Consider the following 21429-nt stretch of genomic DNA (forward strand, 5'->3'; position numbering starts at 1 on the left):
CAATTTGTTTTATTTTACCAAGGGTAACAGGAGAAATTGGATCCCAAAAGTTGTACAATTTGTCCTGAGTCCGCTTATGCCCCATATATGCAGGTAAACCACTGTTTGGGCGCATGGCAGAGCTCGGTAGGGAAGGAACGCCGTTTTACTTTTCAATGCAAAATTGGCTGGAAGTGAGAGAGGACGCCATGTCGCGTTTGGAGAACCCCTGATGTGCCTAAACAGTGGAAACCCACCACAAGTGACACCATTTTGAAAAGTAGACCCCCCCCCTAAGGAACTTATGTAGATGTAGGGTTAGCACTTTGAACCCCCAAGTTCTTCAAAGAAGTTTATAATGTAGAGCCGTAAAAAACACAAAATGATCTTTTCGCCCTCAATTTTTTTATTTTGCTAAGGGTAACAGGAGTAATTGGACCCCCAAAAGTTGTTGTGCAATTTGTCCTGAGTAGGCTGATACCCCATATGTGGCTGTTAAACCACTGTTTGGGCGCATGGCAGAGCTTGGAAGGGAAGGAGCACTGTGATGGTGTGATATGCTATGTGGATATCATTTTGTGTATATTTCTATTTCACTGATTTTCATAGTGTTTTTCTTGTTGCCTTCTATATCTGCAGCCTGACTGCATCTATGTCTCTTGATGACCCCCTGTAGTGTCAAAATCCCCCAGGCACCTTTGTCAGGCATGGGAGGCCTGAGAACCGCCCCAACCTGTCTGGTTACTCCTGGACATGGGGAGGGGGCTGGAAGGGACAGGAGGGGGGAAGTCAGTTCCTGTGTGGAGAGCATCGTGTGAACAAGCACGTCAGAGAGAAAAGGAAGTGGATGGACCCATTTTATCCTCTGGCTGCTAGATTTTTGGAGTCTCATCTCCCGGAACATTTTATCCTGTTACTGAACTGCATACGTGTTCTGGACTATTGTATCCTCAGTGTGGTCGATTGTTTATGGACCTTCTAATTTTGCCTATAATAAAGGTCTTGGGATTGTTCACACTTCCCTCGCTCTGTTGATTGAGTGATACCGGAGAAGGACCCCGTGACAACTGGAGTCAGCAGTGGGATCAACAGAGTGTAACCCAATGGAGAACCACCCACAGAGTGAGTACAGAAATTAGACTATCCAGTTTACAGGAGAGAGCCAGAGACCTGGACCTGAGCTTCCAGGGACTGACTAAAGAAGCCTTAATTGACCTACTGGTCAGCGCTAGCCCGGCCACCTCTCAGATGTCTGAAGAACGAGCCCATACAAAAAAGCCAGTGGTTGGTGTGGTACGAAGAAGAGATGGCGGTTCTGGGCCCAGGCGTCTCAGGAGAACAAGGAGGAGGCTACCTGCCGAGCACAGCAGAGACAAGAAGCAATGGAGCTTGAAAGAGGGAGTAACGCAATGTGGAGTGTAAACCCAGCGATCCGGGAGCCTGTACGGATCACCCGGACAGAGTTTAAGCCATTTGATGAGGCTTCTGGAGATGTGGAGGGGTTCTTCAAGGACTTTGAGCAGCAGTGTGCTGTGATGGAGGTGCCCCACTCTGGCTGGATGCGTTTGTTAGTGGGACTCCTGAACGGAAGCATGGTGGAGGCTTACCGAACCATTGACTCACAGCGGAATTGGGATTATAACACTATAAAGTGGACTGTCCTGGATTACCACGTTATCACCCCAGACTCATATAGGGCCAAGTTCCGAGACCTCCCATGCGCCACAGGGGGATCGATTAGGATATATGCACATAAGATGTCCCAGGCATGTCGGAGATGGCTGGAAGCAGACAGTGCCTTTATTGTGGAAGATGTTATACAGGCGTTCCTTATAGAAAAAGCACGTCTTAATTGATGGATACAAAGTGTCAGGATTTAGAGACACGGGGGCATTCCTGACTATCGCTTACACCCGTGTGGTTCGACCCAAGGCAATTTACCAGGGTCCCGGAATTCCCATTGTCTTGGCGGGGGGTGCCTGCAAATATATACAGCGAGCTTCTTTGCGTTTGGATTATGGTTATGGAGAAAAACTGTTGGATTGGAGTTATGGGAGGACTTCCTGCAGATATCCTCCTTGGGAACGACATTGGGGAGTTACAGTGCTAATTTGTGGGAGTCAGTCACCCGACTACAGGCCCTTCAAGCACTACGTCATCCGGACCTCACCAGGGAGCAACCACCACGAACCGCATCAGAGCTGGTAAGCGATATGTTCGCTGCTACTACATTGGGAGAGTCTTGGGACAGAGAGGAGTTTAGGAGAGAAATAGAGGGTGACACTACCTTACTTAGCAGCCCTTAGGCGAAAGGCAGAAACTGGCCACATGGGAGATAATGGGGATGGCTTCAATCGAGAAAACGGACTGTATTATCATGTAACAAAGGTCAGTGACCAGGGCAACCCTGACCCAACGACCAGGCAACTCATTGTCCCTCAAAAGTATAGGGCACAGCTACTCCAACTGGCCCATGACATCCTCTTGGCTGGGCATCAAGGGAGGAAAAGGACTGAAAAGAGACTCACCCAAAGTTTTTACTGGCCTGGCATCTCGCAGTCGATGGCCCATTATTGCCGCACCTGCGATGTGTGCCAGCGAATGCGGCATCCAGGATCTCGACATAAGGTACCCCTGCAATCCCTGCCCATAATTGAAGAACCATTTCAACGTGTAGCTGTCGACATCATAGGTCCTCTGTCCCACCCCAGCCAGTCGGGGAAAAAATATATCCTGACCGTGGTGGACTATGCCACTAGGTATCCTTAAAGCTGTGGCCCTGTCCAGTATTACAGCAGTAAAGGTGGCCAAGGCCCTTGTTACCATCTTTGCCCGGGTAGGGTTTCCTAGTGAAATATCGGATCAAGGCCCTCAGTTCATGTCAGATCTGGTCCAGTCCCTGTGGCATACCTGTGGTGTTCGAGCCATCCGCACCACCTGCAGACCAATGGACTATGTGAACGCTTTAATGGAACCCTAAAAAATATGCTGAGGGCTTTTGTTGACGTTGAAAAAGACTGGGAAAAGTACCTGCCACATCTCCTCTTTGCCTATCGGAAGGTTCCCTAAGAGTCCACAGGGTACTCTCCCTTCGAACCACTGTTTAGCCAAAAGGTCCGTGAGCCTCTCACTCTTCTGAAGGAACATTTGGAGGGAGATATCTCAGACATCGGAATGCCAATCATTACCCATGTTCTAGAGTTCCGAGACCGTCTTGCCCAGCTAGCTACCTTGGCTAAAGAACATCAGCGAATAGCCCAGTCCAGACAAAAAACCTGGTATGACCGTAATGCCAGGACCCAGGAATTTATGGAAGGACAACAAGTGCTCATGATTACTGCTTCCCCTGCCATCAAGCTTCAAGCAGTGTGGGAAGGCCCTTATCAGGTTGTCAAGAAAATTAATGACACTAACTACGTTATTGACCTGGACTCAAGTGGTTGACGACAGAAAACCGTCCACATTAACATGCTGAAAGACTAGCACGACCGATCTCTGCCTGTTCTAGCTGTCTGCTACCCCCAGTAATACCGCCGCCGCCGAGTATCTCCCCGATCTCCAGGTTGCACAAGCGGGAGGATCACTGGGACAAATGCCCCTAGGCTCCCATTTATCGGATATACAAAAGGACAATATCTTTGCCGTACAAGGCCAAGGGCTGCTGCATTCTCCGCAAGGCTGGGGAAGACTACTCTCACCAGCCACCATGTGGAAACCCCCGGACAACGCCCCATCCAGCAGGCTGCCTACCGGGTTCCAGAGGCTATTCAAGGCATGATAAAGAACAAACTGGAGGAGATGAAACAACTGAGTTATTCAGCCATCTCACAGTTCTTGGGCCTCTCCTGGTCCCCAAGAGGGATTGTACAACACAATTCTGCGTTGATTACAGATGATTAAATGATGCCACCAAGAATGATGCTTACCCCATGCCCAGGGTTGATGATCTATTGGATCGTCTGGCCAGTGCCCAATTTGTGACCACGTTAGACTAGAGCAAGGGGTAGGGCAGAAACCCCTAATGGAGGACTCTCGGGAGCGCTTGGCCTTCATTGCTCCATTTGGGCTTTTTGAGTTCCTGGGAATGCCCTTTGGGATCAAAACTGCCCCCGCTACTTTCCAGAGACTGATAGATCGACTGTTACAACAATGTCAGGACTTGGCCTGTGCTTACTTGGATGAAATTGCCATTTTTAGCACCACCTGGGAGGAACATCTTAAACACTTGGGCATAGTGCTAGACTGTATCCTTGCTGCAGGACTGACCATTCACCCTGATAAATGCCAAATAGGGATGGCTGAGGTGCAGTACCTCGGGCATAGAGTAGGGGGTGGGACCCTAAGGCCTGAGCCTGTCAAGGTGGAAACCTTTAGCAACTGGTGTAGACCCCAGCAGGTACTTGCATTTTTAGGAACTGCTGGATACTATCGAAAATTTGTTGCTAATTTCAGCACCTTGGCACAGCCCCTAACCGACCTGACCCGCAAGAACATGCCTACGAATGTGACATGGACGACTGCATGCGAGGATGCCTTTTCAGCATTAAAGACCGCCTTCATCACTGCTCCTGTCTTGGCTGCCCCTGATTAGAAGCGCAGGTTTCTCGTGCAGACAGATGCATCCACTTTTGGGATTGGGGCAGTACTTAGCCAAGTGAACGCCGCCGGTGCAGAACATCCTGTTGCTTTTGCCAGTCGGAAACTACTGGATCGGGAAGTTGCCTATGCCACTATTGAAAAGGAGTGCCTTGCCATCGTATGGGCGCTAACTAAGGGGGGTTTGATTTACTATTTACAGCTGTTTTTTGTTTGACAGCTGTCACACACTAAAAGGCGCTTTTTATTGCAAAAAGTAGTTTTTGCATCACCTCATTTTGAGAGCTTTAATTTTTCCATATTTTAACCCACAGAGTCATGTGAGGTCTTGTTTTTTGCAGGAAAAGTTGATGTTTTTATTGGTATCATATTCGGGCTCATGACATTTTTTTATCGCTTTTTATTCAAATTTTTGGAAGGCAGAATGAACAAAAACCAGCAATTCATGAATTTCTTTTGGGGGGCGTTTATACAGTTCCGCATGTGGTAAAATTGATAAAGCAGTTTTATTTTTCAGGTCACTTCGATGACAGCGATACCTCATTTATATCATTTTTCATGTTTTGGCGCTTTTATACAATAAAAACTTTTATAGAAAAAAATAATTTTTGCATCGCTTTATTCTGAGAGCTATAACGTTTTTATTTTTCTGGTGATGGAGCTATTTGGTGGCTTGTTTTTTGCGAGATAAGATTGATGTTTTCAGCGGTACCACGTTTATTTATATCCTTCTTTTAGATCGCGTGGTATTCTACTTTTCTCTAGTCACCTTCCACGACAGCCAACTTGGAGGTTGTCTCCCCGCCCTAATGGGGGACAGGAACACAAAGAGGTTAAATAACCCTCCCCTTCCTGCTACCTCAGTGTTTTTCCTGTCCCCTATCGGGGCATGAAGAGGTCACAAGGGGCTGCCGTGGCCAGCGAGCGGAGCCCTAGATACTAACCGAAGCTGGGCAGCCGAGGTCGGGGGGCTCCCGTCTCCACCGCGGTGTGACTCGGGACTTTGCCACCCCTGTGGTGTGTACAGCATGGATGGTGACAAACCCTCAACTGCAGCATCTGCGGAGCCCAGCGTTCCCCCTCCTACAGTGAGTAGCAGGGCTGGTCCCCTTTTTCTGTCAAACTACGGTGGCACGGATCTGAGCGAGCCTCTCTTCTTCTTGCAGGAAGACAAGGCCTCGGTCCCTAAAAATCCTCGCAAGTGTGGTATTTGTGGTGCCAGGTTTCCTTCTGACTACAGGAAGAAGTTATGCCAAGCCTGTACGCAAAATATCCTGCGTACCGAGCAACCCTCCCTGTTTGACAGCATAAAGACTCTCATCAGACAGGAGGTGCAGTCCTCCATAGCAGCCCAGACCCCCGCAGCCCAGGGCCTTGCCCCAAAAAAAAGAAAAAGAGCACCTGTGGAAGCTGACTCGGACTCAGGAGAGGTCCGTTCCTCCGGATCGGAGGATATCTGGGAAAATGAGGGCTCAACGTCCACATCCAGTCATGATGCGAAAAAATATTATTTTTCCTCAGAGGATATGGAGGAGTTAGTATCCATGGTGAGAAACACCATGGGATTAGAGGAGGAAGAGGTTAAACTCTCAGCCCAGGATGAGATGTTTGGAGGGTTGAAACCCAAAGGTAGAAAAGGGTTCCCGGTTCATGAGGTCATACAGGATTTAATAGCTCAGGAGTGGTCCTCCCCCGAGAAGGCGCTCACTGTGCCCTCTGAGCTTAAAAATTGGTTCCCCCTAGAGGGTGATAGTTCTATATGGGAGATCCCTAAAATAGACGTCCAGGTGTCTAAGGTCACTAAAAAAAGTCCTTACCCTTTGAGGATGCTTCCCAATTAAAGGATCCGATGGATCGGAAAATAGAGAGCCATCTTAAAAAGTCCTGGGAGGCCTCCACGAACCTGCTCAAGGCGAATATTGCATCCACCTGTGTAGCCAGATCTTTGTTTTTCTGGCTACGCACGTTGGAAGACCACCTATCGGGGGGTACTCCAAGAGAGGAAATCCTAGACTCCCTATCAATTCTCCAGAAGGCAACGGGATATTTAGCGGATGCCTCAGGAGAGACGGTACGGGTGGCAGCAAGGTCCCTTGTCCTTTCAAATTCGGCCAGGAGAGCCTTGTGGCTAAAATCATGGGGGGGGGGTGATATCACCTCCAAGACGAAGCTGTGTGCTATCCCCTTCCAGGGACACCATGTGTTTGGTCCGGTCCTAGAGGACATCCTAGAGAAGGCCTCAGACAAGAATAAGTCGCTGCCAGAACAGAAATCCACCAAAAGACGTTTTTTTCGTCCCTCAAGAGAGCAGACCTCCCCAAGGGCATTCAGAGGAAAGGGCAAGACGGGTTGATGGAGCTACCCGAAAGGGGGGAAAGGGAGAAACATCCTTGTGCCCCAACAGCCGCAGCCCCCGGAGAAACAGTGATTCCCGGGTCGGGGGTCGACTCACACAGTTTCTCGCCCAATGGCAGGCCACGACTTCAAACCAGTGGGTCCTGCACACTGTACAATTTGGGCTGAAGCTGGAGTTCGAGCACCCTCCCCCACACGCCCTAAGAATTACTCCAACACAGTCCCCAAGTCTACAGAGAATATTGTGGCGTCAGATAGAAGAACTCCTACGAGAAGAAGTGGTCTCATATGTGCCTCCGCAAGAGGAGGGCAGGGGGCATTATTCTCGCCTGTTCCTGTTAAAAAAAACCTTTAGGAAAACACAGGCTCATAATAAATCTGAAGCCCCTGAACCACTTCATCAAGTACCGAAGGTTCAAAATGGAATCAGTGAAGTCGGCGATTCCACTGATTGGGCAAAACTGGCAAATGGCCATGATAGATCTGAGGGATGCGTATTACCACGTCCCCATTCATCCAGACCACCAAAAGTTCCTGAGGTTCGCGATCTTCCACGGCCAAGAAATCCGCCACCTCCAGTTCAACGCCCTGCCGTTTGGGGTATCCCCAGCACCAAGGGTATTCACGAAGATAATGAGGGAAGCAGTCATCTCTATCCGGCTTCAAGGAATATGTATTGTGCCGTATCTAGACGATCTGCTGATCATCGCACCATCGGTAGTCCGGCTGAACCAAGACGTATCAAGGACCCTACAGATACTCGAGGGCTTGGGGTGGATACCGAATCTCCAGAAGTCGGCCCTCTATCCTTCTCCAAGGAGAAAACTCCTGGGAATCCTCTTGGATTCAGAAGAAAGAACCTCCTTTCTCCCCGAAGATCGGCAAAGAGACCTTCGGCAGAAAGTAATCCGGTTCAGAAACCAGAAGGCGCCAACACTAAGGGACGCCATGTCCATCCTGGGTTCTCTGACGGCGTGCATTCAGGCGGTATCTTGGGCACAAGCTCATACGCGAGTCCTCCAATCATATGTCCTGATGAACGCAAAGAGGTATTCAAACAACCTATCAAAAAGAATCCCGCTTCCAGGACATATAAAAACAAGCCTTTGGTGGTGGCTGAATTACCGGTATCTGAGGCGAGGAATAAGTTGGGATCAGCTTCCTCTAAAGGTACTATGTACCGATGCCAGCCTGAGAGGCTGGGGGGCGGTGATCGAAGACTCATACTTTCAGGGGCAATGGCCCCAGAACATAAGATCTGGATCGTCAAACCTAAGAGAATTGACAGCAGTAGAAGAGTCGTTGAAAGCCGCATCAGCCCTAGTCAAAAACCATCATGTTCGGATATACTCCTACAACGTGACCACAGTAGCGTATCTCAGGCACCAGGGGGGCACAAGGTACGCCAGTCTAAAGAATGAACCTATTATCCGTTTCCGCAGTACATCTGAAGGGGTCGGAAAACATCCAGGCAGACTTCCTGAGCAGGAAAGACGTCCATCCAGGGGAATGGTGTCTGAACCAAGAGGTCTTCCAGAACCTAGTCTCAAGATGGGGAAACCCAGAAGTCGACCTGTTCGCGAATGCGCTGAATGCAAAGGTGGCGACCTTTTTTTCCCTCAGTCCCACGTATGGAGCCCGGGGGACAGATGCGTTTGCCCATCCATGGATCTTCAGACTGGCCTGCGCCTTTCCCCCAATCCCGATGCTGGCAAGAACATTACAGAAGATCAGAGCAGACGGAGTCACAACGATCCTGGTGGCTCCCATGTGGCCAGGACGAAGCTGGTACAGCGCTCTGCTGGACATGGCCCAAGAGGGTCCCTTGCTCCTACCCCAAAACTCCGACCTCCTGTTTCAGGGTCCCTTGCTTCACCCGAACCCGACCAGGCTGCGTCTAGCAGCTTGGTTATTGAAGCCAATATTCTAAAGGCTAAAGGGTTGTCGGACGAGGTGATTCGGACCCTTCAAAAAAGCAGAAAGCCGGTGACGAACGCAATTTATGGCAAGATATGGAAGAGGTTTTGCTCCTGGTGCCTCCCGGGGGCCCCTGACCCCTTTCATCCAAATATTGCCCAAATACTGGATTTCCTGCAGAAGGGCTTAGAATTAGGGCTTACTCCAAGTATGTTAAAAGTACAGGTATCTGCCCTTAGCTCTTTCTTTGATCAAGACCTAGCTAGACACCGCTTGATCAAGCGGTTCATGGTAGCGGCAGGCAGGATTCGCCCTTCAGTCCCTGATCGGGTTCCCCCCTGGGTTCTTAATTTAGTACTCAATAGCTTGACACAGGCCCCGTTTGAGCCCCTGTCAGAAATCTCATTGAAGGTTCTTACACTCAAAACTGTATTTCTGGTAGCAATCACATCGGCTAGACGGGTGGGGGAGTTACAGGCCCTATCAGTACAGGAACCTTACCTCCTACTCAATTCTGACAGTATAGTACTGCGTCTAGACCCCTCCTTTTTGCCCAAGGTGGTGTCAGATTTTCATAGAAGCCAGGATATCGTGTTGCCCTCATTTTGCGCAAATACTTCTAATCCGAAAGAGGGAAGGTTTCATACCCTGGACGTTCGCAGGGTGGTTCTCCGCTACCTCGAAGCAACCAAGGATTGGAGAATTGATCAGAACCTGTTCCTTCAGTATTCGGGAAGAAACAAAGGGAAGAAGGCAGCAAAGAGCACGATAGCGGGTTGGATCAAGCAGTCCATCTCCCTGGCATACTCTTCAAGACATCTATCTCCGCTGGAGTCGTTAAAAGCCCACTCCACTCGATCAGTCGCTACGTCCTGGGCAGCAAGAGGAAATACGTCTTCAGAGCAGATATGCAGAGCTGCCACCTGGTCCTCTGTGCACACCTTTACCAGACATTATAGACTGGACTTCAATAGGGATCTGACGTTCGGCAGACGCGTCTTGCAAGCCGTAGTCCCTCCCTAAAAAAATTAACGTTGGCATGACTCCAAGGTGGCTGTCGTGGAAGGTGACTAGAGAAAATAGAATTCGACTTACCGGTAATTCGGTTTCTAGGAACCTTCCACGACAGCACTAATTTCCCTCCCTATATGATGTATTTACCTGATGATTCCTTCTCTACTGGCGGTAACTATTCATGCTAGTATGTCAGAATAAACACTGAGGTAGCAGGAAGGGGAGGGTTATTTAACCTCTTTGTGTTCCTGTCCCCCATTAGGGCGGGGAGACAACCTCCAAGGTGGCTGTCGTGGAAGGTTCCTAGAAACCGAATTACCGGTAAGTCTAATTCTATTTTTTTCGGCGATATGATGATAAAGCATTGTACTATGAATTTAATCCACAGTTTGGGCAATTTTCCCATTTGGATTCTGGTTGTCCTGGGGCGAAGGAGTATGTACAGCATTTAAAATATTGGTGGGCTAAGGTTTGTCGTAACATCTCCAAGTCTCAGGGGAGGTATGTTTTTTGCAGACAAAAAGAGGGTCTCGAGTCATACTTTTCAGTTTGGGGAGAAGGTTTGGCTCTCCACGCGGAATATTAAGCTCAAGGTTCCATCAGCCAAATTGGGGCCAAAATTAATTGGTCCATACGAAATTGTGGAGATAGTCAATCCTGTAAGGTCACGTCTCCCAGCCTCATTTAAGATTTCCAATGTGTTCCACAAATCCCTTTTAAAACCTTTGGGATCTGTTGAGGAGGGTTCTGTGTCGGCTGTTCCCCCGGTGTGGGTGGAGGGTCACATGGAATATGAGGTCGGACACATTGTGGATTCTCGTCTGGTACGCCGCACCTTGCAGTATCTGGTACACTTGAAGGGGTATGGTCCAGAGGATCAGTCTTGGGTCTTGGCCCAGTCTGTATACTCTGATCATCTGGTTTGGGTGTTTCATGCCAGATATCCTGAGAAGCCTGGGGCTCCAGTGGGCCCCCATTAAGAGGGGGGTACTTTCATGGTCTGTATGTGAATTTTGGTTTAGTGCTGCAGGGGTTAATACCTTTGGCCTCCCTTTGGTTCTGGGAGGGCTTTAAATAGCCTTATTTGGGCTCTGTCCGTTGTCCGTGATACTTTTGACCTCGGCTTAGTTCCTGACCCCTGTATATCTGTGGATACTGTCTGCCTGTGTATGTTTGCTCGTGTATGACCTGGTCCATTTCTGTTTCTGATATTGTTGCCTGACACTACTTGCTTTGCCTCTCTGTTATGACCTTTGCCTGTCCCTGACCTTCCATTCCATTGCTCCTGACTGTACCGCGCTGCTATCTCAGGTTACCAGGCAGACTCTGCTTTGTGACTATGTCCCTGTCTTGCCCCTCCTGTACCGTGCCATCTCCTGGCTTAGACCCGCACCTGCCCGACTACTCTCTGGGCATCTCTAGCCCAAGCATCGGTCTCCGGAGCTCCGTGGCTTGTCTCTGCCCCCCAGACACTCCCCCAGAACTCACGTGCTTCAGGTCCTGTTTGCCTGAAGCACGCATCTTCACCGCTGCCGCCCCGCTCCACAGGTATCTTTGAACCGAGTTTGTTCTACTCAGGACACGCACACTGGCTCAGTGAGCAAGTGCAGTGCAGTGTTCCTGACAAAATGCTTCAGTTTCGTCCCTTTCGGCCTTTTCCTCCTTCAGTGATCTCCTCCCATCAGGACCGCTCTCCCGCTCAAAGGGAGAGGAGGAAGCCATCCTTCAAAGAAGCTATCCACTGGCATCCGAAGGGTCGCTCCTCCAAGCCTTCAGGGTCTCACGTCAACAGACTATCCTTGACGTGATGGGTTTCCCCCTCAGGAGTCTCTCCAGGGTGGGAGGCCAACTCCTTTTCCAGGAGGCCTAGTTGTCTGTGGTTATAGCCTGGGTCAGAGAGATCGTGATTTCGGACTACAAGATCTACTTTTCTTCTGTCCCAGGAAGATGTTTATTCCAGTCTCGTCCGCCGAGAATCGGACAGAAGTAATTTTACCCGTTCCATTGCATGAATGTTTTTCAGGGTTTTACTCCAATCTCTTCGTAGTCCCGAAGAAAGACCGGTCTCTCCGTCTTATTCTGGACCTCAAGTGATTGATTTGTCATGTTCGGAACCGTCTTTTCAGGATGGAGTCCCTGAGTTCGCTAATCGCCTCCATCGAGCCAGGGGAATTTTTCTGCTCTGTGAACATTCAGGATGCTTATCTTCACATTCCTTTGGCCTGGCCTCTGTCCCTAGAGTATCCACGAAGGACATGGTACCAGTCATGGCCATCCTTCGTTCCAAGGGGATACTCATAATTCCTTATTTGGACGATCTTTTGATCAAGGGGCTATATTTTTGAGACTCTTGTCCAGATTGCCCTGGACACTTATCCATCTTGGCTGGATAGTCAACAGGGAGAAGTCCTCCCTGACCGCAGCTCAGCGCCTGGTGTTTCTGGGCATGAGGTTCAACACAGTCCAAGCCAAAGTCTTTCTCTCTGTGCCAGGAAATCCGTGCTCTAAAACGCCCATCTCCACATCCCCTACGGCTCTGCATGAACGTTCTGGGGAAGTTGATTGCCGCCATGGAGGCTGTGCCCTTTGCCCAGTTCCATACTCGTCTCCTTCAGCTGGCCCTCTTATTTGCTTGGGACAAGAGGACCGCTTCTAATGCAGACCTGGGCAAAGCGCGGCCCGCGGGCCGGATGAGACAGCCAAGGGGCTGGAAAACAGTGGCCCATGTGCACTCCCACACCAGCCCACTCGCTGTCTCCATCTGCGCTGATTTCATTGATGGAGGAGGGGCCTCCGGCCACTTCCTCCACCAATCAGTGAGTGACACAACTGACGTCATTTCATTGCGTCAGCTGTGTACTGCAGTCAGTCATGCTGGACATAGGGAGGCTGTGTGGGGCTCATGTAGTATATATGAAGGCTGTGTGGGGCTCATAATGTACTGTATATGAGGAGGCTGTGATGGGGCTCATTCTTGGATATGGAGAGGCTGTGTGGAGCTCATGCAGGATATGGGAGGCTGTGTGGGGTTCATGCAGTATTTAGGGAATCTGAGGCTCATGCAGTATATGGGGAAGCTGTGTGGGGCTCCTGCTGCATATGGGGAAGCTGTGTAGGGCTCATGTTGTATATAGGGAAGCTCTGTGGGTCTCATGATGCATATTGAAGAGGCTGTTTAGGGCTCATGCCGCATATGGGGAGGCTGTGTGGGGCTCATTCTGCATATAGGGAGGCTGTGTGGGGCTCTCATGCTGGACATGGGGAGGCTGTGTGGGGTTCATGCTGGACATGGGGAGCCTGTGTTGAGTTCATGCTGCATATGGAGAGGCTCATCATGCTGCATATGGGGACGCTGTGTGGGGACTCATGCTGCATGTAGGTAGGCTGTGGGGGGGCTCCTACAGTACATAAGGGGTTGTGGGGGGTCTTATACTATATATAGAAGGGGCTGTATTGGGGTTCAAAAGATATAAAGGGGATGTTGTATATAGGGAGGCTCTGTGGGTCTCTTGCTGCATATTGAGGAGGCTGTTTAGGGCTCATGCCGCATATGGGGTGGCTGTGTGGGGCTCATTCTGCATATAGGGAGTCTGTGTGGGGCTCTCATGCTGGACATGGGGAGCCTGTGTTGAGTTCATGCTGCATTTGGAGAGGCTCTGTAGGGCTCGTGCTGCATATAGGGAGGATGTGTGGGGGCTCATGCTGCATATGGAGAGGCTGTGTGGGGCTCATGCTGCATGTAGGGAGGCTGTGGGGGGGCTCCTACAGTACTGCATTTTTTTTCCATACGTTTAATGGTACTGTACACCATAGCAAAACCTGCTGCGGGCCAAATCCACTGCGGATCCGCAGCAGAATCCGCAGCTTGTGCGCACACCCTTAATGATCAGTATTGTAGTATTCGGTCACAATGTGGTGGTAGTATATGATCTGGTTATGGTGTAGCGGTATTTCTCCCTGTTTGAGGTATTATTTGGTCACTATGTGATGATAATATGTGATCTGGTCAGGGTATGGAGATATTTGTTCCTTGTATGTGGTATTATTCGGTAACTATGTGGTGGTAATATATGGTCTGGTCATAGTGTGACTGTTTTTGTCCCTTGTATGTGGTATTAATAGTCATTCTAAAAATATATGTGACTCATTCTATTATAGAAAAATAAATAAATATAAACCTAAAAACAGTATTGGATATTTTAAGAAATGTTTAATAGGTTAGAGTAGAGTAGGGCCCGGCCAAAAGAGTATACCTTGTCGTGGTGGCGGCTTAAAAATTCTATTGGCCAAAACAAAAGCTACTGGTTATGTATGTGATCTGGTGTCTGCTGGGAACTGTTAATATCAGATTGGTGAGGATGTGGTGCAGAAGATGTTTTTTCAAGAGCGGGCGGTGGGACCGTGGAAGGTTCGGGGTGTGGAGGCAGAACTGGGGTGGAGCCTGGGCGGAGTCTCAAAGGGGCCTGAAAATTTTGCCAGTATGGGGCCCCAAAATTCCTAGTGGCTGCCCTGTGAACTTGGATCGAGCTGGCGGTCTGCCGCGAGGCTTGCTACCAGCAGTCCATTTAAAAATTTCACCCACAGATCATGGGGCAGAGTACCCCTACAGAAGCAGCTTACAAATTTCACCCTAAGAGCATGGGGCAGAGTGCCACTATAGAAGCAGCTTACAAATTTCACCCACAGAGCCAAACTTTTATCTTAGGTAGTGTATAGTAGAGCAGCCACAGACAAAAAGCTTGTTTGATTCTGGATACGGCTGGCGGTCCGTCACGAGGCTTGCTACCGCCATTCCCAGCCCCTTAGCCTTGGGACACCTCCCCAATGCTGTTGCCTTAGGGTCTTGGGGACTCAAAGTGTTCCCCTTGAAAAAATTAGTGTTTAAATCAGCCCATCCAACCACGCCTGAATGCTTCAGCTAGGGATAATGGAATTGTACTCCTTTTCTATTTTCTTATTTATTTGAGCTGGGGCCATGATTAAGAGAGGACCCAGGGGAACTCAAAGTGAAGGAACTGGAAGTACTCACAGACATTCAATCTCAAACCACCCACAGATGGGGTTGCAGAGTACATATGGGTAATGGAGAATCAGAGTTCTGATTCGGAGAGGCAACTTGATAAACGTTGATGTGGTATTCAAGGAAGGCAGCAGTCGAGCAAATTAACCACTTCTCAACTGAGTCAGCAGTTGATCTAGCGGGACACAATAACCATCCATGACAATTTTGAGGCTCTGTAATTGGAAGGAGTAGTTAAATCTTTTGATGAGCTTTAGGTCTGTCCACAAAGATAGAATAAAATTATTTTTAGGCATGCGACTCATACAGACACGGCTGCAGAGTACACAGAGGATTTTGGGCAGAGTGCTCCCACAGAAGCTAATAAAAATTTCATCCACAGAGAATGTTTTCAAACTTCTCCCCACAGAACCTGATAAATTTCACCCACAGAGCATGTTTCCACATTTCCTCCACAGAAGATAACAAGTTTTCCCCACAGAGAAAGTTTCCATATTTCCCCCACAGAAGCTGATAGCAAATTTCTCCGACAGAAGCTAATAACAAATTTCACCCACAGAGCATGTTTTCACATTTTCACCACCAAAGCTCATAACAAATTTTCCCCACAGAGCATGTCTCCATATTACCCCCACAGAAGCTGATAACAAATTTCAGCCACAAAGCATGTTTTCACATTTTCCCCACAGAAGCCTATTAAGGGTTCGCGCACACTTGCGAATAAATCAGACAAATGCAATCCACTAAAAAATCAGATTGCATTCCGACCAAGGTTACTCTATGATTCTGTGCTCATCTGCGTTTTTTCAATCAGCTCCAATCGGATCAAGATCGGACTGAAGAAAATACACATCAAGCTGCAATTGCATGCAAAATTCGGATTGCACGCACCCATACAAGTCACCCAAGTGCAGTGCTATTCCCGCAATGCAGGAGATGGGGAAATTAGTTTCTTTGTTCTTTGTTCCCACATGCTTTATGCATCCATTAGCCCTCTGTGTCTGTACTGTTACACACTTAACATTATGGCTGGTCCATACAATCAGGGCAATTGTTACCACCCACCTTTCGTGTCTACCTTTTTTCTCATAGATTGTAAGCTTGCGAGCAGGGCCCTCATTCCTCTTGGTATTTGTTATAATCTATGTGATTTTTGTTATGCTGTAATGTCTATCGTCTGCACAAGTCCCCTCTGAAATGTAAAGTGCTGCGGAATATGTCGGCGCTATAGAAGTAAAATGTATTATTATTATTTTTTCTCCTCTGAATCTCTGCTCCGATCCTCTGCTGCTAGAGGTAGGTAGTTTTCCAGGAAACTCTGCACCACAAAGTTCAGCACATGTGCCAGGGAAAGGATGTGCATCAAACCGGCTAGGCCCAGAGCTGCTACGAGATTTTGCATGTTATCGCACATCACAAGGCTGGGCTTGAGGTTCACCGGCACCATCCACTCATCTATCTGCTGTTTGATCTCAGTCCACAGATCTCGTGTGTTCTAGGATTTATCCCAAAACAGATGAGTTTTAGAACAGCCTGCTATCATTTTCCCCTGGTTATGCTGAAGATGGTGGTGCAAGTCTTCCTGTGACCATATGAGGAAGCAGTGCAGGAATCAGAGTAGGAGGAGGAGGCAACCTGAACAGATAAACGTCCAACCATCCTCAGTGGTGGTAGGACATGGACTATAACCAGTGGCGGATTATAATGAGGTCAATTTGGGCAGTTGCCCCGGGCCCAGTGGGGTTAAGGGGCCCACAGCCCAGGCCAGTAAATTGCCCCATTATAATCCGCCACCGCACGCCACACGACTGCACCGACCGACCTCTTAGGCTGACAGTTCCGCTCCTCCCCTTTCTTCCTCTTGCACAGACGAGACCGTACGTGGTGACGTATGAGTCCGACGTGCAGAGGACGTTGAAAAGACCGCGAGGTGAGGCACAGTCAGATGCGCAGCCCGCCTCAGTCTTACCTCACTCGGCCATAGAGGATCTGAAGACTGAGGAGAGCTGGCTGCTGCAGTGCTGACAACCTGCTCCTGGCTGTGCTGCTTGCTTGATTCTGCCGGGATCCTCTGAGTCCTGCTCCAGGAGGATCCAGGGCAGAAAAACACTTCCTTGGCAATTGCAGACAGGCTGACTGAGTCTGAGACTTGTGACTCATTGCCGCCCGTGACCCGCCGACCTTCATCTCCTGTTATCTCCTGGGCCATCGCCTCAGCCTGCAATAAAGGGAGTCTGAGGAGAGAGGTACTGTCCATCCCCCAATGCTGACATGCAGCACAGGGAACGTGAGTGAGTGATCAGTCCTCCTGACTAGTCCTGCCCTGCTGCAGCAGCTGCCTGTGGCAGTGCTCTGTGTGTGCACTGTCTGCTGCCAGCCAGACCTCCTGGTGGCTGCTGAATGACAGAGAGGACTCAGTTTCAGTCTCTCAGACACTCACTGAGTGTAAAAAGAAAAAAAAAAGAATCCTAAGTAATTAAATGATTTGTGTACTCAGGTTGGCTTCAGACTTGCTGATGCCTGCGCAGCATTCTGCGGAGGGCATCCGCAATCCCACCGTAGCTCCATCTGTATCATGGAATGCACGGTGGCTGCAGACAGCTGCGCGTTCCTATTGCCGGCAATGAGTGATTTGTGCGCATGCGGATGCTTGTGCACAAATCACACACTCTCGTCCACGCTGAGAATGTGACATGTCGTGTTCTCAAGAGTATGTGATTTGTGCGCAAGCATCCGCATGCGCACAAATCACTCATTGCCGGCAATGGGAACGTGTGGCTGTCTGCAGCCATCTGCAGACACCGTGCGTCCCATGATACAGATGGGCCTGCGGTTGGCTTGCGGACATCTTGCAGATGCCCTCCACAGAACGCTGTGGAGCGTCTGCAAATGTGAACCCAGCTTAAAGGCCCCGTTGCACGCCGCGATGTTGCTGGAGATCTCATGAACGCGCACATCGCTGCAATATCGCTGAGGAGAAGTCGCTGAAGACTCTCCTGTGATGTTGCGCGCAGAGCTGCGTTCAGTGATCCAGCGATCCTGCGGGCGATTCCGGTAGCTATCTTTATCATGGCACTTCCTCTGCAGAGTTGCCTCTTAGATCGCTATTGCGGTGTCACACGCAGCGATGCGCCAGGTTGCTGGAGTTGATATCGCCAGGATCCCCAACATGCACAGAAACCTGTCAACTCCGACCACCAACTTATCAGGGTTGAAATCGTCCTGTTACATGCAGCGATGCACTGGCAATGTCGCTCAAGCCGTGACGCAGGAGCAATGTCGCCAGCGATATCGCTGTGTGTGACTGATCCTTTACGGCCCTTTCACATCTGAATTTTTTTCGAATTGCGGCAGATTCACCACATCTGCTGCCTAACGGCCGCACTTCCGGCGCACTTGTGCCAAGCCCCATGCATTGTCTATAGGGCTTGCGGTCGGGTGTGGCAAGTTTAATTCTGCCGGATGCGGCAGATCCAGCACTTGCAACAGTGAAGGAAAACTGCTGCTGACCACGTTGTTTTTCACGAATGCAAGTGCCGGATCTGCCGCATCTGGCAGAACCGCACTTGCCGCACCCGACCGCAAGCCCCATAGACAATGCATGGGGCTTGCCACATGTGTGCGGCAAGTGCAGCCGTTAGGCAGCAGATGTGGTAAATCTGCTGGATCTGCCGCAATTTGAAAGAATCAATGATGTTAAAGAGGCTTAACTAAGGCTGCTTTCACATCAGCGTTTAGCTGATGTTTGCGGCCGATCCGGCAGGTGACACCACATGTGCTGGATCGTCTGCCTAACTGGGCAGATCCAGCACTTGCGGACGTGAAAAAAAAACGCTGTAAGCTGTGTTTTTTTTTCGCGGCCGTAAGTGCCAGATCTGCCGCACCCGACAGAACTGCACTTGCTACACCAGACCGCAAGCCCCATAGACAACGCATGGGGCTTGCCGCATCTGGGCTGCAAGTCGGCCGTTAGGCGGATGAACTGGCGCCACCTGTGAGGGAGGGTGAGGAGACAATACGGGACAGAGGACTGTCTGTCGTGAAACTACATGGGGCAAATGTACCCCATGTAAACTGTGCCCCCCCTCTTGGATAACACAAAAGCATGTGAAATTGCTGTACATGCTGTATCATGTGCCACTCTTAAGTGGCCATCTTCCTTGGATCATGTATGCATGGAGTCCATACATACATACATACATTAGTCAAGCAAAATATCCACATAGAGGGGAACATTCAGCATGTAGAGGTATTTCACATGTCTATACAAGGATGGAGGGGTAGTGGGTGTGCACGTTGTGTATTTGGTGAGTTTGTAACTTATTATTTGTAAGGTCTTGTGCAGATGTTCAGTATTTGGTCAGTTTGTCCCTCAGTATTTGTAAGGCCTCGTGCACACGCTGAATATTTGGTGAGATGTTACCTCAGTATCTGTAAGGCCTCGTGCACACGCTGAGTATTTGGTGAGTTGTTACCTCAGTATCTGTAAGGTCTCGTGCACACGCTGAGTATTTGGTGAGCTTTTATTTCAGTATCTGTAAGGCCTCGTGCACACGCTGAGTATTTGTTGAGTTGATACCTCAGTATTTGTAAGGCCTCGTGCACACGCTGAGTATTTGGTGAGTTGTTACCTCAGTATCTGTAAGGCCTCGTGCACACGCTGAGTATTTGGTGAGTTGTTACCTCAGTATCTGTAAGGCCTCGTGCACACGCTGAGTATTTGGTGAGTTGTTACCTCAGTATTTGTAAGGCCTCGTGCACACGCTGATGCTGCATTATAAGACGCAGGCCTTATGCTCCTGTACACAGAATAAATAACTTGTAAAAATCTAGCGCCCTGTATTCTAACCTGTTACCAGTCCAAAATTCTTGCTTGCACATTGGTCCAACCGGTGTCACGTCACCCACTCAGCTAAGGTCCACGCCCCCAGGACCTACTGTATAACCAGTCCCAGATACAAAAGGTGTATACTGCTGAGCTAATGTTCCCCTTGTATTCCAGACTCTGCAATTCCCTCCTCCACCTGTGACTAGAGAGGCACTGCACCTTCAACTTGGGGTGCAGTACCCCCCTGTGGCGCCTCGCCATAGGGGTGCCACACTTTTGGTAACTGTGCTAATGAGCACGGCCGCAAAACGCATGCCCACAAAATCGCGGGAAATGCACACTGTGTGAGCGTCGCGTATTGTTTTGTGATGTCTATTTTTTTGAGTCTCTCGTTCTTCCACTATCGTTATCTTTTTGGGGTCTTTTATCTACAGGAACTTTTCTCATGACTTGAATAATGAAGGGAAAGGGGTCAGGAGGCAAGACAAAGAACGAAGCTGCTGGATAAAGACAAAGCTAAAGAGGAACAGAGACCCAGCAACTTTCTAGTAAGTGTATGCTCATACCACGTACACACACCAAAGCCATTAGGTGTATACAGATATTAGAAACTCAGGCCAGTTTCAAATCATGATTTCTGAGCTTCCAAGTGTATCCGTTTCAAATCGGATACACTCGGATCTGAATTCGGCTCCCATGTACCCCTATGGAGATCAGATAGGATGTGTGCTTTTTGGCATCCAATTTTTGCACCATCCGATCCTGTCCGATTTAGTCACGGACACAAAATCGTAGCCTGCTGCGATTTGGTGTCCGTGCCTCAAATTGGACAGCATCGGATCCGTGCCGATCCGACCACCGATAAAATGTGAGCCTATGGACATCAGATCAGAGTTTACCTCAGATCTGATGTCGGCTCCGTGAGCCCTGTCTGTCCGTGTCCTCCCTGTTCTCCTTCCTCCATCTCCTCTATTCTGCTCCCCCCCCCTGCTATTCTATTCTGTCACCCCGCTACTCTTCCCTGTTCTATTCCCTATCCTGTCCCGTGTTCTCTCCCCTCTTTCTGTTTAAAAAAAAAATAAAATCTCCTCCTGGAGGATACATCACCTTCCCGCTGGCTCCGGGGATGCAACTGTCACCATCAGGGGAGAAGAACCTCTGGTGATGTCACAGGGGCGATCAGCTGACCTGTCATGTGATCGGCTCTGTGACATCACCAGAGGTCCTTTAGCCTCGATGGAGACTGTGGCATCCCCGGAGTCGGCGGAAGGTGATGTATCCTCCAGGAGGAGATTTTTTTTTTTAACACACGGAGGGAGAAAACAGATGACAGGATAGGGAATAGAACAGGGAAGAGGATAAAGGAGAGGAGGGAAGAAGATGAAGGAGGCAGGAGCAGGGAGAGACAGGGACCACAGGATCCACACGGAACCTGCATAGACTCAGATACAGGTGGCTATTTGCCATCTGAATGCAGGGATCCGTGTGGATCTGTGGCTGTTTGTGGGATCTTGCAAAAACTCAGATCCCCACGGACAGCCACAAAATCGTGATGTGAAACTGGCCTTATAGTTCTTGCTTTATTTCTTTTAGGTATTCAATACTCAAGTACATACCATTGTGCGCTTCCTCTGGAAAGTACCAGCCAAACTGTAAGTTCTTCCCAAAAAACACACACAGGCTGACACAGCATCAATGTTTAGTTTACTAAATGATTCCT

General features: G+C 49.3%; 1 protein-coding gene across 1 annotated transcript in view; it reads left to right on the plus strand.

The window, feature by feature from the left end:
* The window catches only part of LOC141057962 (AP-1 complex subunit beta-1-like), a 72507-nt gene that overhangs the window by 47813 nt on the left and 3265 nt on the right, over positions 1–21429 (plus strand). The window contains exons 12-13 of the mRNA XM_073554093.1: positions 20144–20257; positions 21303–21361. Coding sequence (XP_073410194.1) covers positions 20144–20158 — 15 coding nt within the window. The 3' untranslated portion in view covers positions 20159–20257; positions 21303–21361. The remainder of the gene's footprint in view (positions 1–20143; positions 20258–21302; positions 21362–21429) is intronic.

The sequence above is a fragment of the Dendrobates tinctorius genome, unplaced genomic scaffold (genome assembly GCF_039654945.1).
Source record: "Dendrobates tinctorius isolate UK_male_01 unplaced genomic scaffold, ASM3965494v1 ptg000206l, whole genome shotgun sequence".
Lineage (NCBI taxonomy): Eukaryota > Metazoa > Chordata > Amphibia > Anura > Dendrobatidae > Dendrobates > Dendrobates tinctorius.